The 17,209-nt window shown below is 37.6% G+C and overlaps 1 protein-coding gene across 1 annotated transcript; it reads left to right on the forward strand.

The window, feature by feature from the left end:
* The first annotated feature begins 5,289 nt into the window (after nt 1-5,289).
* LOC108989951 (MLO-like protein 13) lies at nt 5,290-15,457 on the forward strand. The gene is made up of 14 exons (XM_018963737.2): nt 5,290-5,426; nt 5,521-5,578; nt 5,743-5,957; nt 6,228-6,344; nt 11,362-11,422; nt 11,524-11,570; nt 13,776-13,850; nt 13,936-14,024; nt 14,110-14,159; nt 14,253-14,293; nt 14,392-14,652; nt 14,763-14,830; nt 14,931-14,991; nt 15,092-15,457. Exons 1-14 carry the CDS (start codon nt 5,307-5,309, stop codon nt 15,317-15,319), a joined length of 1,491 nt encoding a protein of 496 aa, XP_018819282.2. The 5' UTR covers nt 5,290-5,306; the 3' UTR covers nt 15,320-15,457.
* The last annotated feature ends 1,752 nt before the right edge of the window (nt 15,458-17,209 follow it).

Raw genomic sequence — 17,209 nt, forward strand, 5'->3', positions numbered from 1 at the left:
TATCTGAAAGAGATCTTACCCAATCAGTATCTGAAAAAGCTTCAATTTTAAGATGTCCATTTGGTCTATACAACAATCCAAGGCCAGGACCTCATTTAAAATAACAAAGAATATGGATTACAGCATCCCAATGTGAGACCCTAGGCGTTTGTAGAAATTGGCTCATTAAACTCATTGCATAAAAGATATCAGGTCTAGTGATAGTAAGATAATTCAATTTCCCAATAAGTCTTTGATACCGACCTGGATCTCCAAAAAACTTCCTTCTCAAGAGTTTACGATTTGGGTCCATAGGAGTGTCAATAGGCCATACACCCAACATGCCAATTTCTTCCAGAAGGTCAAGTACATATTTTCTCTGAGATAGATTAATACTTTTTTTAGATCTACCGACTTCAATTCCAAGAAAGTATCTAATTTTGCCCAAGTCTTTGTCTGATGTAAAAATTGTTTCAGCTTAGCAATTCCAGCTGAGTCACTCCCAGTAATTACAATGCCATCCACATATACAACCAACAAGATATGACCTGCATCACTATGTAGGTGAAATACTGAGTGGTCTGTTTGGCATCTATGAAGACCAAATGCCAATACAGCATTAGAGAACCTCACAAACCATGCCCTGGGAGATTGTTTCAAATCATATAATGCCTTTTATAACTTGCAAACATTACCTCAACACTCCCCCTGAGCAACAAACACAAGTGGTTGCTCCATATACACTTCCTCATTTAAGTCGCCATGTAGAAATGCATTTTTAACATTCAACTGAGATAAGGGCCAATCCAAATTAGCAGCAAGAGAGATCAATACTCGAACAGAAGAAATTTTGGCAACTGCGGAGAAAGTCTCTTTAGTAATCAATGCCATAAGTTTGAGTGTAACCCTTAGCAACCAAGCCGGCTTTCAGACGTTCCACAGAACCATTAGGATGGAAATTGATTGTATATACCTGCCAACAGCCAATAGGTTGTTTACCAGGTGGTAGAGGAACAAGATCCCATGTCCCATTATGGTGAAGAGCATCTATTTCATTTTTCATAGTTGTCCTCCATCCCGGATCATATAAAGCATTCTGAACTATCTTTGGAACATAAAGTTTTGAAAGTTGAGAAGTAAGACTTGAGATCAAGCATGACAAGAGACATATTGGATAATCGGATGTTGAGTAACACAAGAACGAGTACCTTCTCGAAGAGCAATAGGTGGAGAGTCTGAAATACTAGGTAACTCAGGATCTGAATATGAAGACAAAGTTGGTGGAGAAATAGGAGCCGGGGGCTGCAAGCGACTTGAGTACACCTGTAAAGGAGCAAGGGGAGGCACTAAAGAGGGTTGGGTAAAAGTGGGTGAGTGTGCAGGAGAAAGGGTAAGAGTAGGTAATGGTAGAGGATCACACTTAACAACTGAAGATGTGTTCGATAAATAGGGTATGGACTCAAAGAAGGTGACATTAGCACTCGTGAAGTAACGTCTAAGAGCAAGACTATAGCAGCGATATCCTTTTTGAGTCCGGGAATAACCAACAAAGAAACACTTGGTAGAACGTGGATCAAGCTTACCAAAGCATGGGCCAAGTTTATGAACATAGCAAACACACCCAAAGATTTTTGGAGGGAGAGAAAAAGATGGAGAGGAAGGGAACAAAATGGAGAAAGGAGAGGAACCATCAAAGACTGATGAAGGCATACCGTTAATAAGGTCGAGAATGGTCATCAACAAATGTAACAACTATATGTTGAATGGATGCCCCCAATGAGGCTTGGGTCTGCCTCTGCCTATTTATGAATTGCATTATTCTGGAATCTTTGAAGAGTTTAGTTCTACAGCGTGTTACATTGGTATTTTTTTATCGTTATTCTAATTTCATTTGTAGGTCTAGAGGACCAAGTTCACGAGCTTCTGGGTTTGACCTCCCAACTTTAGAGCCAATGGAGAAGTCAAAAATTTATCTTTTGGGGCTGAACTTATATTATAATAAAAAGCTTTTGTAAATAAACCAAGCCCCCTTAAACTGCGATCTCATTTGGAATTACCCCCTAACTATCAATTTTGGCAAATCACTCCCTTAATTAAGCTACTAAAATATTGCAATTCTCCCTCCTTAATTAATTTGGCATAAATGCCATTGATAGAAAAATAAAAGTCATATAATCGTAAAAATAAAAAAATAATAAAAACTTTAAAAAATAGTTATGAAAAAGAAAAAATTGGGAAATTTTTTGGATGAATAAAAAAATTTAAAATAGCATTAAAAACATGAAAAAAGATTGAAAAATCAAAAACTTGAAAAATGTGAAAAATATTTTTTAAAAAAATAGTTGGTATATTTTGTGGTTGTGTTAGAATTTATAGTGGTAATTTTGTCTTTGTAGGGGAGATGGTACGTTACAATCTTTTAGTTGAGTTAGGAAGGGGTAGCTGAAGATTGGGTGGAAGTTTGAGGGGCTTTATATTTTTCCCGAACAATCTTTTTGTATGTAATTTATATTTTTTATATATAATGATGGGAAACTATAAAGCATAGGTGAAGACGCAAAAATACACACACACATATCTAACATGTTCACCAATCTGAAGATCTCTAACGTACAATATGGTTGTGACAGATCATAGATTGCAAACTATGACACGTCCTGTTTTCTTGTGTTTAGGTTCTTCTAGCCCCTCTCCATGCCTCTGCCCCTATTAAGTTAGGTTTGGATAGTGACTTGAGATGAAAGTTAAAAGTTTGATAAAATATTATTATAATATAATCTTTTAATATTATTATTGTTTTGGGATTTGAAAAAGTTGAATTGTTTGCTGTATTTTGTGTGAAAATTTGTGAAATTTGTAATGATGAGATGAGATGAGTTGAGAGCCCCTCTCAATCCAAACCGAGCCTTAGAGCTCTCTGGTCACATGTGGGTTTATTTCTGACAGGATCTTATTTTCTTGTGGTTAGGTTCTTCTAAGCCGTTTGCGGTTGTTCTTGAGCCCTGGGTATCCATATGAGGAAATTTTAAGGACATTCCACAATCAGACCAGCATCATTATGTGCTCATACCTTCCCATTTTCACTAGCTTTAATAGAACCAAAGGTACACTACCTCTTACTTCATTGACCTTATATCTGAAGCGAGGACTCCATTGACATTATATTGTTCCATATCTAGTAAGTATCCTTCTAGGAAGCATACCATTTCACAACCAGATTTGACTGAATCAATCAAAGTTATTTTGTTTCATTTTGTTCTTTAAATTCTCAATTCTTTTTAAGAAAAAGGGCAGCTGAAAAGTCATTTCATTTATGAAAATACCAATATTTGAATAACAATTCAAAAATATAATTTTTATTCAATTCAGTCAAATCTGGTTGTCAAATGGTATGTTAAGTATCCTTTCCCTAATTTAATGTGGATGGAATTCGTTCTGATTCTTTGGAGTCTTTGCAGGGGGTTTGATTCAGTTAAACCATGGAAGGCCTCAACCTCTTCAATATGTGGTCAATGCAGCCTTTTTAGCTACGCTCTATAGTGATTATCTCGAAGCTGCAGATACACCTGGTTGGTATTGTGGGCCCAATTTCTATTCAACCAAAGTGTTGCGTGAATTTGCCAAAACACAGGTACATGATGTTTTAATCTCCTTCAATAAATTTATTTTACCAATAAGAAAAGGTCTTGTAGGGAACTTGACTCTGGTCACGTGATAATAAGTGGGTGCTGATAAATGATGGACAATTTACTGTGGTGTTACATGCAGATTGATTACATCCTTGGAAAAAACCCTCCTAAGATGAGCTATATTGTGGGTTTTGGTAGTCATTACCCAAGACACGCCCACCATAGAGGTGCATCTATCCCTAAGAACAAGATCAAGTATAACTGTAAAGGAGGCTGGAAATGGCGGGACAGTACGAAGCCAAACCCAAATATATTGGTTGGAGCTATGGTTGCTGGCCCTGACAAGCATGATGGTTTCCATGACAAGCCGACTCTTGCTGGCAACGCAGGTTTAGTTGCCGCACTTGTGGCTTTGTCTGGTGATGGGACTACTGGGATTGACAAGAACACCATTTTCTCTGCAGTTCCCCCCATGTTTCCAACCCCGCCACCACCTCCGGCACCTTGGAAACCATGAGTTATTGTGTCACCTCATCTTCTATTGCCAAGTGTGCTGTATGACTAATGAGTTTTTGGTGCAGTAATAGTTTATGGTGTTCGTATCTCCTTAATGTTAAGGGAAATGCTACGACGAAGAAGGAGATGCACATAAGAAAGCAATGACTAACTTCCTAAAGGCAATGGGTTGGGGCCTGGTTGGGGATTCCAGGGTCATGGCCAGTGTTAAGAATCGATCACTGATACTTGGGAATGTCTCTTTCTTTTGAGTTTTTTCGTATATGTAATATCTATGTAACCATTATCATTCTTTAGACAAGAATTTAACAGTTTGAAATGAGTTCACAAATCAATTTCTATCTTACTGCATCAATTTTGTTTTATTCGTCGTATTGCTTTTTTATTCTTCCTAGCTTTGAATTTTTCCATAAAATTTCCATCCAATGGTATCTTGACCTTCCCGCGGCAGATCTCGGTATTCATGTCAATATATTCTCGGTTTGTGCCAATTGACTTCAGCCATTACATGAGTTTTCAATTCTTGAACGTTGTTGGCAACGAACTTTCTCTTGGTAACGCTCTGGTTAATTGGAGAGAGGACTCAAACTGCAGACGACACCCGATCTCATTTTAGCCAGCGTGCTAGATTGTCAATTTATTATTTGTCTTCCGCTGAATGTTTCGCAGGGAGACAATTACATTTGCACTGCCATATTGTCTCTTACGTTGTCATTGGCGACAGAATAGGTCACCATGCATGTATGTATTCCCCACGACTGAGATTGGATAGGTTAATTATCTTAGTTGGAACGGTGGAGTTCATTTTCAATCAGTTACTTGCCACACGTTGGCTAACAATGGTAGTACGATCTATCCCTTGGTGCTGTTGGTTGCTAGGGCCAAGTCATTCCTTTCGGGAAAGTTATCTTTGACGTTAATCAGACTGGAATGACTAAAGTTAAGAATAAAGCAAGAGCTTCTTTGTTACCTTTCCACTTTAACTTTTCTACATTCTGTGCATTACGTAAGAATGGTCACCATGAATCAATGGGAGTTGTTTGTTTCCTCCCATTGCATTAACAACTTGCGTCCACATTATAATGTTCTCCTTTTAGCTTTTACATATTCTTTGCCTCCCCAGCACAACCATCTCTGTCATATATACAAAGAGAACCTCGTTGTGAACTGCATTACAAGGGTATGGAAGCGGAACTCAGTAGCTCCTTGGAGTATACGCCAACATGGATAGTTGCCCTTGTCTGCTCCATCATTGTTCTTATATCTTTATGTGCTGAGCGAGCTCTTCATCACCTTGGAAAGGTATTCAAATTGTCGTGTGAGCTCTAACATTATTATCATAATGCCCATAGCCTTAATTAGTTTGTTGTTTGTTGGTGTTGGCTTCCCCATTCAGTTCTTGAGGCGTAAGGGACAAGATCAACTATATGGAGCCTTGCAAAAATTAAAGGAAGGTTTGCTGCTCTCTCTCTCTCTCTCATAAGCCACATTCATAGCCATTTTTGCAACCCTATAATCCTCCATCTCTCATTTTAACTTGCAAATTCAGCATGGACAAATATTTACATTATTTGCTAATTAAGCCTGATCAATGTGCTCCCCTGATGCTTGTTTACAGAACTGATGCTTCTAGGGTTCATTTCCCTTTTGTTAACGGTCTTTCAAGGTTCGATAAGTCGTATATGCATACCATCTCATCTTGCATCTTCCATGCTTCCATGCAAGTGGGACACGGGTTCCTCAAATGGTTCCGAACATTACTCTCATCGAGCTGTAAGAAATCAACGACAGCTTCTGTCTGAAGATACTAATACAGGGCACTGTCTAAATGAGGTGTGTTAAAATCTTTGACTATAACTTATTTTTTATACCTAACTTATTTTATTCTCAAGATGCTTGTAAATATTGATGTGCTATATATACGTGTGAAAATGAATAATATGCATTCCATCCATTTCAAGTGCGAATGATATAAAGTTGTCGCCTTAAAAGACAAAAATGATGTTTATCATTGAAATGGAAGTATAAGCTATCTAATAAAGCGGATATTCAATTGATCCATACTTACATCTATTGTTTTTTTTTTTTTCTTTTCATACTCAGGGAAAGGTTCCAGTGTTATCATTGGAAGCATTACACCAACTGTACATTTTCATTTTTGTATTGGCAGTTGTTCATCTGATCTTCTGTGTCACGACAATGTTTCTTGAGGGAGCCAGGGTAATCTATTAATGCCTCTTACTTTAGTTTCCACTGCAAAAAGTGTTTTTATAATTCTATTTTCTTTTAAGAAGCTGTTATGCCTTCTGTATCTTTGTGCCCTTTGTTCGTGATAATGTCGCTATTTGAAATCTGCATCGCTTTAGTTCATGACAAGAACTTGTTGGAAGAGAAAAACTGATATTCTATTCTAGAGGGAAGAGAGGAGAGACTATTTCTGAGATTTCTCTAAATGAATTACTTCTCAAGTGGCTTGCTTTGTGCCAATGCATACATGGGTATTTATAGGCTTGTAGATTCACCTAGCATTTACTCTAATACATGAACTTCCCTAGTACACAAATACCCAAGTACATGAATACCCCAAATACATGAATCTCCAAATACATGAATTACTTCTTCCAAAATGAACCTAGACTCTAGTTCATCAATATACTAAAAGACAACTTTATTTAAGTTTATTATTCAACACCCACCTTTAAACTTAATTATTGGTAACTCCGAGTAACATCCGCAACTTGTTAAAAGTATCATACTTGAGAGGCTTCGTAAAAATATCTGCAACTTGATCATGGGTCTTCACGAATTTCACTTGTACTTCATTCTTGACAATGCATTCTCGAAGAAAATGAAATCTTGTATCAATATGCTTGCTTCTATCATGAAAAACTGGATTTTTCGCCAATGCAAGTGCCGACTTGTTATCAACAAAAATCTTTGTGGCTTCCTCTTGTGGCATGAGTAGTTCCTTCAATAACCTTCTCAACCAAATTGCATGACAAACACAAGATGTCGCAACAACATATTCAGCTTCACATGTAGAGAGCGTTACAATTGGTTGCTTCTTAGAACTCCAAGTAAATGCCGTATTTTCCAAATAAGACACAAAACCGGTAGTGCTCTTCCGGTCATCCAAGTCTCCGGCCCAATCACTATCACTATACGCCACAAGCTTAAATTCATTAGAAAATGAATAAAGAAGTCCATAATCAATAGTACCTTTTAGATAACGTAGAATCCTCTTAGCCGCTTTGAAATGCATTGTGCTTGGTGACTCCATATATCGGCTAACAAGTCCAACTCCATAAAATATATCAGGTCTTGTGCAAGTCAAGTATCTCAAACTTCCAACAAGACTCTTGAATGTTGTGGGGTCTACCTTCTCTCCGTCTTCATGCTTGGACAATTTCGCTCTACATTCAACTGGGATGCTCACGGATTGACAATCTTCCATCTTGAATCTTTTGAGAATTTCCTTTGCAAAACCTTCTTGAGAGATAAAAATTCCATCTTCCATTTGTTTGATCTCAATGCCAAGATAATAAGACATAAGACCAATATCGGTCATTTCAAATTCTCTCATCATAGCTTTCTTAAATTCTCCAAACATGCTTGAATTGCTTCCAGTAAAAATTAAATCATCAACATATATGCAAACAAGCAAAATGTCTCCACTTTCATGCACCTTAGCATAGAGTGCATATTCATGCGGGCACTTGGTGAATCCATTTCCCTGAAAATACTTGTCAATTCGACTATTCCATGCCCTTGGCGCTTGTTTTAAGCCGTATAAGGCTTTCTTTAACTTCAATACTTTGTCTTCTTGCCCTCTGACCACATAACCCAAAGGTTGCTCTACATAAACTTCTTCCTCAAGGATTTCATTCAGGAAAGCCGATTTGACATCCATTTGATAAATCATCCACTTCTTTTGAGCTGCAAGAGAAATAATCATCCGGATCGTCTCTAATCGTGCAACGGGGGCAAAGACTTCTCCATAATCAATATCGGGACGTTGGCTATATCCCTTGGCCACCAATCTTGCCTTGAATCTTTCTACTTCTCCATTTGCATTCTTCTTTACTTTGAAAACCCACTTCACACCAATGGGCTTTTGTCCCTCTGGTAAAGTCATCAATTCTCATGTATCATTCTTCTTGATTGATTTGATTTCCTCATCCATAGCAATTCTCCACCTTTTCTCTTGTACCGCTTCTTCAAAACTTATTGGTTCACAATCGGCAAAGTGACAAAAAAGAGTTAGATCATCACTTAAATTCTCTGTTACCTCATAAAGATCTTGGAGACTTCTCATTCAGGATTGTCTTTCACTAGAACTTCCTTCATAAGAAGATGATGAAGGAGTACTAGAAATTATTGGTGATTGAGGAGGTGTCATAAGTTCTCGTACATCATTTCCTTGATCTTCATCTTCAGGGAAGGGAAAGAAATCATATCTTTCATTTTCTTGATCACTCCAATCCCACGAAACTTCTTCGTCAAATTTCACATCTCTACTAATGACCATCTTCTTAGTGATTGGATTATAAAGCTTGTAGCCTTTGGATCTTTGATCATAGCCGATGAAGATGTGCTTCTTGCTTTTATCATCAAGCTTGGATCTTTCTTGATCAGGCACATGCACATAGCCAATACTTCCAAAAACTCTCAAATGGAAAACACTTGGCTTCCTTCCACTCCATGCTTCCTGGGGAGTTGAGTTCTCTACACTTCTTGTAGGGCAACGGTTTGATAAGTAAACAGCACAATCAACCGCTTCCGCCCAAAACTCTTTAGGCATCATCTTCGTCTTCAACATGCTTCGCGACATATTGAGAATCGTTCTGTTCTTTCTTTCAACCACCCCATTTTGTTGAGGTGATCTCGGAACCGTCAAAGCCCGACGAATCCCATGTGCTTCACAAAACTCATTAAATTCATTAGATGTAAATTCACCCCCTCTATCTGATCTCAAAGCCTTAATCTCATAGCCACTTTGTTTCTCAACAAGTGTTTTGAATTTTTTGAAAACACCAAACACTTCAGATTTTTCTTTCAAAAAATATACCCATGTTTTTCTACTGAAGTCATCAATAAAGAGGAGGAAGTATCGATTTTTACCAAATGAAGAAGGCTTGATCGGTCCACAAACATCAGTATGAACAAGTTGGAGTGGCTCACTTGCTCTTGTAAATGATTCTTTTGAAAAGCTCTTCCGGAATTGTTTGCCAACAAGACACCCTTCGCAAAGTTGATCAGAATGATCAATAGGCGGCAAGCCTTTCACCATCTCCTTTTGAGCCAACAACTTCAATCCACCAAAATTCACATGCCCAAGCCTCAAATGCCAAAGCCAAGACGTATCTTTCACACAAGTTTTGAGGCACTTAGCCACATCAGTTTGAATATCAAGCAAAAACATCCTGTTGCTTGTCATGGACACTTTAGCAATCAAATTCTTCTTGTCATCTCTTAGAAAAAGACTACGATTTTTCATTTCAATCAAATAGTCCTTTTCCAAGAGTTGCCCCAAACTCAAAATGTTGCTTTTCATACTTGGAACATAATAAACATTTGACATAAATTGATGACTCCCATTTTTTAACTGAATTAGAATCGTACCTTTCCCTTTGATGGGAACTTTTGACAAATCTCCAAAAGTGACATTCCCACTCACCGATTCGTCAAGCTCCACGAACTTACTTTTGTCTCCGCACATATGATTGCTTGCAGCATTATCAAGATACCACAAATTCGATTTGCTAGTTTCTTCTCCTTTGTAGGCTAGTAGCAAAGTGGGCTCCGCTTCATCATTTTCAACATGATTCGCCTTCTCTTCAGCATTGCTAGGAGAACTCCAGCATTCCGAAGCATAGTGGCCATACTTTTGACAATTGTAGCATTTGATTTTGGACTTATCATATTGTATCCCATTTTGCCTTGAGTAATTTCCTCTTCCACGACCTCTTGAGGATTGACCTCTCTCTTCATGGTTGGCGTTTTGATTGCTTTGTCCGCCTCTTCCTCGTCCTCGTCCTCTTCTTCCTCTTCCTTGTCCATGTCCGCGTCCTCTTCCTCGTTGACTTCTATCATGCTCTCCTTCCTTCTCTTTTACATAGAGCTTTGTGGCGAGAACCTGCTCAATAGGTTCTTCCTTCTTCTTCTTGAGTCTCTCTTCATGGGCTTGGAGAGATCCCATGAGTTGATCAACCGTCATCGTCTCCAAGTCTTTTGACTCTTCGATAGCCACCACAATATAATCGAACTTTGAATGCAACGAGCGAAGAATCTTCTCAACCACCCGGACATCCTCTAGTTTTTCTCCATATCTCCTCATTTGATTCACAATGGCCAACAATTTTGAAAAATAATCTGCAATCGTCTCAGATTCTTGCATACGAAGGACTTCGAACTCACCTCGTAGCACTTGAAGCCGCACCTTCTTCACTTTATCAACTCCTTGATAGGAGTTTTGTAAGATCTCCCATGCATGCTTGGAAGTTGTTGCATTGGCCACTTTCTCGAACATTGCTTCATCCAAACATTGATGGATGAGCGTGAGAGCTTGTTGGTCCTTCTTCCGCAACTTTTGCAAAGCCTCCTTTTGATTAGAACTCAACGAAGCTTCATCTCTAGGCTCCTCATAGCCTTTCTCTACAATCTCCCATGCATCTTGAGATCCAAGCAAAGCCCTCATTCGAATGCACCAATTCTCATAATTCTCCTTTGTCAAATGCGGAAATTGAAACGGAAACGTCGAGTTAGCCATCTTCAGGATCTAGAAAAGACTTGCTCTGATACCAGTTTGTTGGAAGAGAAAAACTGATATTCTATTCTAGAGGGAAGAGAGGAGAGACTATTTCTGAGATTTCTCTAAATGAATTACTTCTCAAGTGGCTTGCTTTGTGCCAATGCATACATGGGTATTTATAGGCTTGTAGATTCACCTAGCATTTACTCTAATACATGAACTTCCCTAGTACACAAATACCCAAGTACATGAATACCCCAAATACATGAATCTCCAAATACATGAATCTCCAAATACATGAATTACTTCTTCCAAGATGAACCTAGACTCTAGTTCATCAATATACTAAAAGACAACTTTATTTAAGTTTATTATTCAACAGAATTTGTGGTTTTTACTCTTAATCTATTGTCCATTTGTTGCATTATTTACAAGCTCTTTGACAAGAATCTCATAGTTTATGTAATTTTTCTTCTGCATATGTAGATACGCCAGTGGAAGCGCTGGGAGGACACAATTGGGTATGAAATTTCACTGTCAAGGAGAGGTAATCTGAACCCAGATTTGTAATATATATTGAATGATACTTTATTAGCTAATTGAATTTTTTTTTAACTGGAATGAACACATAAATAATCTTTTATGCAGATCCAACAAGGGGCAGTTGGAAAAGGACAACTATTGTTAGTTGGATGGTGAGTTTGAATTTATCTTTCCCAATTTTATTGAAATTCACAAAGTATGAATCTTGAGGTATCTGCATTTGTTCTTTTCTTTCATTAATTAGATGAGCTTAGAGCTTATCTCTTCATACTTTAATATCCCCAAATTAGTCAGAAACACTACAACAAAATGGACCTTTCCTAGCGTTTTATTCCGTCGCAAATAGTCCATAAATTAGCCGTAAATATCATACTCCAACGATTATGGGTTCGACGCCAATTGGACGCGAAAGAATCGTCGCAACTGCTCAAAATCGCCCGTTTGCGAGCATCGCAGGAAAAAACTGCTATTTGCGATGTTTTTTAATCATCGCAAATGGTTCATTAAGTTGCCCCAAATGCCGTAACCACAACATGTTATCTTCGCTGATATAAATTTTTTTCGTCGATTTATACCTTCGCAATATATAACAATGAAACGCTGCAAATGTTATACTTTTCACGACGGTGAAAAAATCGTCAGGATTACTTGGTTTAGTAGCGATTATATACCGATGCAAAAATGCATAATTATGCCGGTAATATGTTATCCCAGCGATTACTACACTAACGCCAATGCGTGGAGTTGCCATACTTTTCTTTTTGCGGCTGTCGAGAATCGCCACAATTGAGGTAAAATTGTCGAATTATACCGTCGCTACTTCCTACAAAAATAACGCCGAGAAATATGCTTTACTCGACGGTTTCGAAAGTGGTTGCCAATAACACAGCGATTTAATGCGATCGCTGCAAATATGTTTTTCTTCAATTACCAGTACTTGTCGTAACGAAGATTGGACTGACGGCAGTGCATGGATGTTGGGAAATTTTGTCTGCGGCTGTCTAAAATCGCCGTAAATATTGAAAGTTTAAAAGAACTCCATTGATGCAAAAAATTATAGTTATTTCTTTATAAATTACAAAAACATCGTACATTGCTTATTTCTTAAGCATGACTGTTATCATAGTGTTGTCTTAAACTTTCATAATATTGTTCAGTGTCTGTCTGTGTGTCTCTTAATTTTATACCTGCTATTTTCTTATTTAAACTAATTCCCAACTAAGCAAGATGAAAGTTTCATAAATGAAAAGTAGGATTTAGTTAGGAATTACTAAATCCTACTTTTTTCATCATGAAACAATAGGATTATGCTACAGCTCCCGCTGGGGGCTCCCGCTAGAGGTGTAGTGTTATTTTATATGTGTTTTGTTTAAGTAATTTTTTATATAGATCTTTTATTATTTTAAAATATTTTAAAAAAATAAAATAAATTTAAAACATCATTAAGAAAATACTTTCTTAATCAGAAAGTAAAAAAAATATATATTAAAAAATACTTTCTTAATCATGAAGTAAAATAAAAAATTATAAAAAATATTTTTAAAAAAATAAAATAAATTTAGAACATCATTAAAAACACTTCCTTAAATAGAAAGTAAAAAAAAAAATCATTAAAAAATACTTTCTTAATCACGAAATAAAATAAAAAATCATAAAATATGATTTTTTATTTTACTTCGTGATTAAGAAAATATTTTTTAATAATATTCTGAATTTTTTTATTTTTTAAAAATATTTAAAATTATTAAAAAATCTATATAAAAAATAACTTAAAAAAACACATAAAAAATACACTACTAATCTCCAGCGGGAGCCCCCAGCGGGAGATAAAGCATTTTCCGAAACAATAACATCAGTGCATTGTTTGTCATTTATAAATTTTCTAGTTTTTAAAACAGTAACATCAATGCACTCTTTGGATGCTCCAAGCCAAACAAGTCGAGGTAATCGCTACTTTTCCAATGCACACAACAGGCAATGAGTTAACTTATAGGATTTAGTACGTAATGCTATAGAGAGTATTGCAAACTAAAGTTTCTCTCCATGTATGGCGTAGAAGAAAAAAGATGAGGTCAATATTCTGCTATGCGATGCTTTCCAGCTCACCAGATGTGCCATCAGCAGTATCGTGTACTCTGCAAACTTGGCTCTCATGTTAAGGGCCTGGCCCACCAATGTTAAGAGCACAATGCACAATCTGGACTGCATTATACATATAAAATGTGGCAGCTCAAATTATTAACTCGTTTATAACAAACACACCATCTTGCATAGTGATATTTGGTATAATAGATTTTGTTCAAGGAATTGCTCTATGCTTGTGATAATGTTTGAAGACTTTTTATGTTTATTGGTAGATATCATTCTTCAAACAGTTTTATGGCTCCGTTACCAAGTCAGACTACATTCTACTGCGACAAGGATTCATCAAGGTCAAATTTGCATCCTTTCTACATACAGACTCATATCCAGTTTGTTTCATATGTTACTTAAATCTATTTTTTTGCTTCCGAGCAGGAGTACTGCCCTAACGTTCCTGATTTTGATTTTCACAACCACATGAAGCGGACACTTGAAGTTGATTTCAAAAAAGTTGTAGGCATAAGGTAAAACCTAAAGACAAAGTTTAATTATTGAACTATTTTCCAAGAGTCGGATTGTATTTTACACACTAACATTGCCACATCGTAGCTGGTACCTGTGGCTCTTTGTTGTGGCCTTTTTGCTACTGAATGTGGCAGGTAATTATGTGCTTAGATCTTGATTGTGTGCCTATACATCTCATTTCATGATTGGAATTCTGAATCTTACTCTTGTTTAAATTGAACAAGCAGGATGGCACACATATTTTTGGTTGTCCTTTTTGCCATTGATTGTAAGTGGCTTAGGTAGATTCCTAGTGGAAATCAGTTACTGTGAGTTATTTATGAATGGACATAATTGGACTAATGTTTGAGATGGTTGGATTGACAGCTGCTACTCTTTGTGGGTGCCAAGCTAGAACACGTTATTATACGTTTGGCTATGGGGGTACAAGAGATGAAGAGAGATGATCATGAAGCACAGCAGGTCACATATATGGCGAGGAAGGAGAAGGAGAAAGCACATGAAGCAGTAAGAGTGAAGCCTTCAAACGATCACTTTTGGTTTGGTCGCCCTGCCATTGTTCTCGACATAATACACTTCATTTTGTTTCTGAACTCATTTGAGATTGCATTCTTCTTCTGGATCTTGGTGAGGAAACATATATCAGCTAGTTAGCTACGTAGTTCACATTTCTTTCCAAAACCGTACATCATACATACAACTGCATTATTAAGTTCTTCACATTTACTCCTTTGCAGAGCACATACGGATTCAACTCTTGCATCATGGATAAAGTAGGTTACATTGTAACAAGACTTATTATGGGGTAATACTTGAGGGACGAGGAAATTATGGAACATATTTTAATTTTTTGTTCTTGTCCCATCATATCATTCAGTTGCTCATGTGATAGTTTCTTTATGCAGGGTGATTGTTCAAGTGCTGTGTAGGTACAACACCTTGCCTTTGTATGCTATTGTGACCCAGGTTAGATATACATGCTTCGTCGTTTGATCAATCGATAAGCTTCACCTGAGATATGAAAATCCTCATTCTTTCTTACCTAATTTATTTTCACCACATGAAGATGGGTAGCAATATCAGGGAAGTCATCTTTCCTGGTGACTCGGGATCATATATAGGTGGATGGTTCAATACCATGGAAACACAAAGTCGCCCCTCTGAAGCAAGTCAGATACAAATGCAAACAATGAATGAAGAAATTACCCAAATTGATCAGATTTCAGACCTAGCGACGATTGCGATTGAAGAAACTACAACATCAGTAACTGAGCTCCCTTCGGAAGCCCAATAGCCTTTTCCAATGCTATGTGGCCATTATCTCAAGTCTTGCTTCAGAAACATCACATGCTATGTGGCAATTTGATTTCAGATGGTAAAAGTTCACTTTAAAGATGGATCATAAGTAAGATTTTTTCCTTTAATTTTCATTGAAAAAAAACAGAAGAAATATTCTTTCTATAATAATAAAGGTCTTAATCTTTCATTTTCTGATGTGTGTTGTAGACTTTATCAAGAATGTTGTGGATCTTATAATATTGGGCAATAAATTGAATGATTGTAATGGAAGTTGTAGAGACACTGGTGTAATTTGTGAGAAGGGAATGTAAAATATTCATTCACTATTCATAATTCCACAAGGCAAATCCCAACCTCCTAGATAGAATATTCCAAATACAAGACAATCGATAAAATCCCCTCTTGTCCCCCTCCCCCATTCCTTCTTACTTACAGAGAAAATAACAAAATGCTAACTGACTCTCCCATGTAGACAACACAGGAGCAACAGAATAACAAAACGTAGCGTTCTAATTAAACTATTGAACGACACCGTATAGGCCCTGATTACCGACCGCTTAACATGGCTTCCTCTCTTTCGACAGCCCCAATGCTCCAGACTACATCTTCCCTCGATCCTTCTTCTGTATTCAGAACCGAGCACCTAACAATTCCCCCTCTTAAGCCCACAAGGTGCAAGTAAAGTTCTTGAAATTTCCACAAAACTTCCTAGCTATTGTCGTTCGAGGATGTTCCCGTCCACTTCACCAACACCTCTATTACAGCTTGGTTGCCTTGGCGTCTAACCCGCAGATCTATCACGGCTTGAGGCTCAGGTTGAAGATCTCCATTTTTATCCACATGTGGCAGTGTTGGCAGGGGCTGGATCTGACTCCCCAACTTCTTTTTCAGGCAAGACACATGGAACATCGGATGGATTTTGGAAGAGGGTGGCAAGCTCAGCCTATTTGCGGCTATCCCAATCTTCTGCAACACCTGGAACGGCCCAAAAAACTTGGGCAAAAATTTCATAACGACGCATATCCACGAATTTTTGACGATAGGGTTGTAAACGTAAGTACATCCAATCCCCAATCTCGAAACTCCTCTATGTTCTCCTTCGGTGAGCATATATTTTCATTCTACTCTGAGCCCACTCCATGTTTTCTTTCAATAGTTCTCTAAGTTTTTCTCTAGATCTCAGAAATTGGTCGACTACTTCAATTGAGGAAGTCCCTAGCACATAGGACAGTAATTGTGGTGGTGGATAGCCGTAAAGGGCTTGGAAAGGGGAGATCTTCGTGGTTGTATGATAGGAGTTATTATAGCTCCATTCTGCCATGGATAACCATTTACTCCATTCTCTTTGTTTAGTACCAGCATAGCAACGTAGGTAGATCTCCAAGCATTTATTTAGAACCTCTGTTTGTCTATCCGATTGGGGATGTTAAGCAGAACTAAAATTCAGTGAGTAGCCCTGTAGTGTAAATAAATTCCTCCCAAAAGAGCTCAAAAATATAGGATCCTGATCCGACACAATGGACCTAGGAAGTTCATGTAACTTGAAGACCCCGTCCATGAAGGCATGAGCCACACCCCTTGGGCAACATAGGGGTGTGCCAAAGCCATAAAATGGCCATACTTTGTGTAGCGGTCAACAACCACTAAGATAACACTCATCCCATAAGAGAGAGAGAGTCCCTCTATGAAATCCAAGGAAATGTCAATCCAAGCTTGGCCTGGAATGGGAAAGGGCCTCATTAACTCTGGAGTTGGTATTGTCTCATTTTTGTTCACTTGACAGATGTTGCATTCTTTGACTTTCTTTTTTATACCCCTTTTCATCCCCCTCCAAAAAAAATCTCACTTGGCTCGTTGATAGGTCTTTAAGTATCCAGTGTGCTCC

The sequence above is a fragment of the Juglans regia genome, chromosome 4, assembly GCF_001411555.2.
Source record: "Juglans regia cultivar Chandler chromosome 4, Walnut 2.0, whole genome shotgun sequence".
NCBI lineage: Eukaryota > Viridiplantae > Streptophyta > Magnoliopsida > Fagales > Juglandaceae > Juglans > Juglans regia.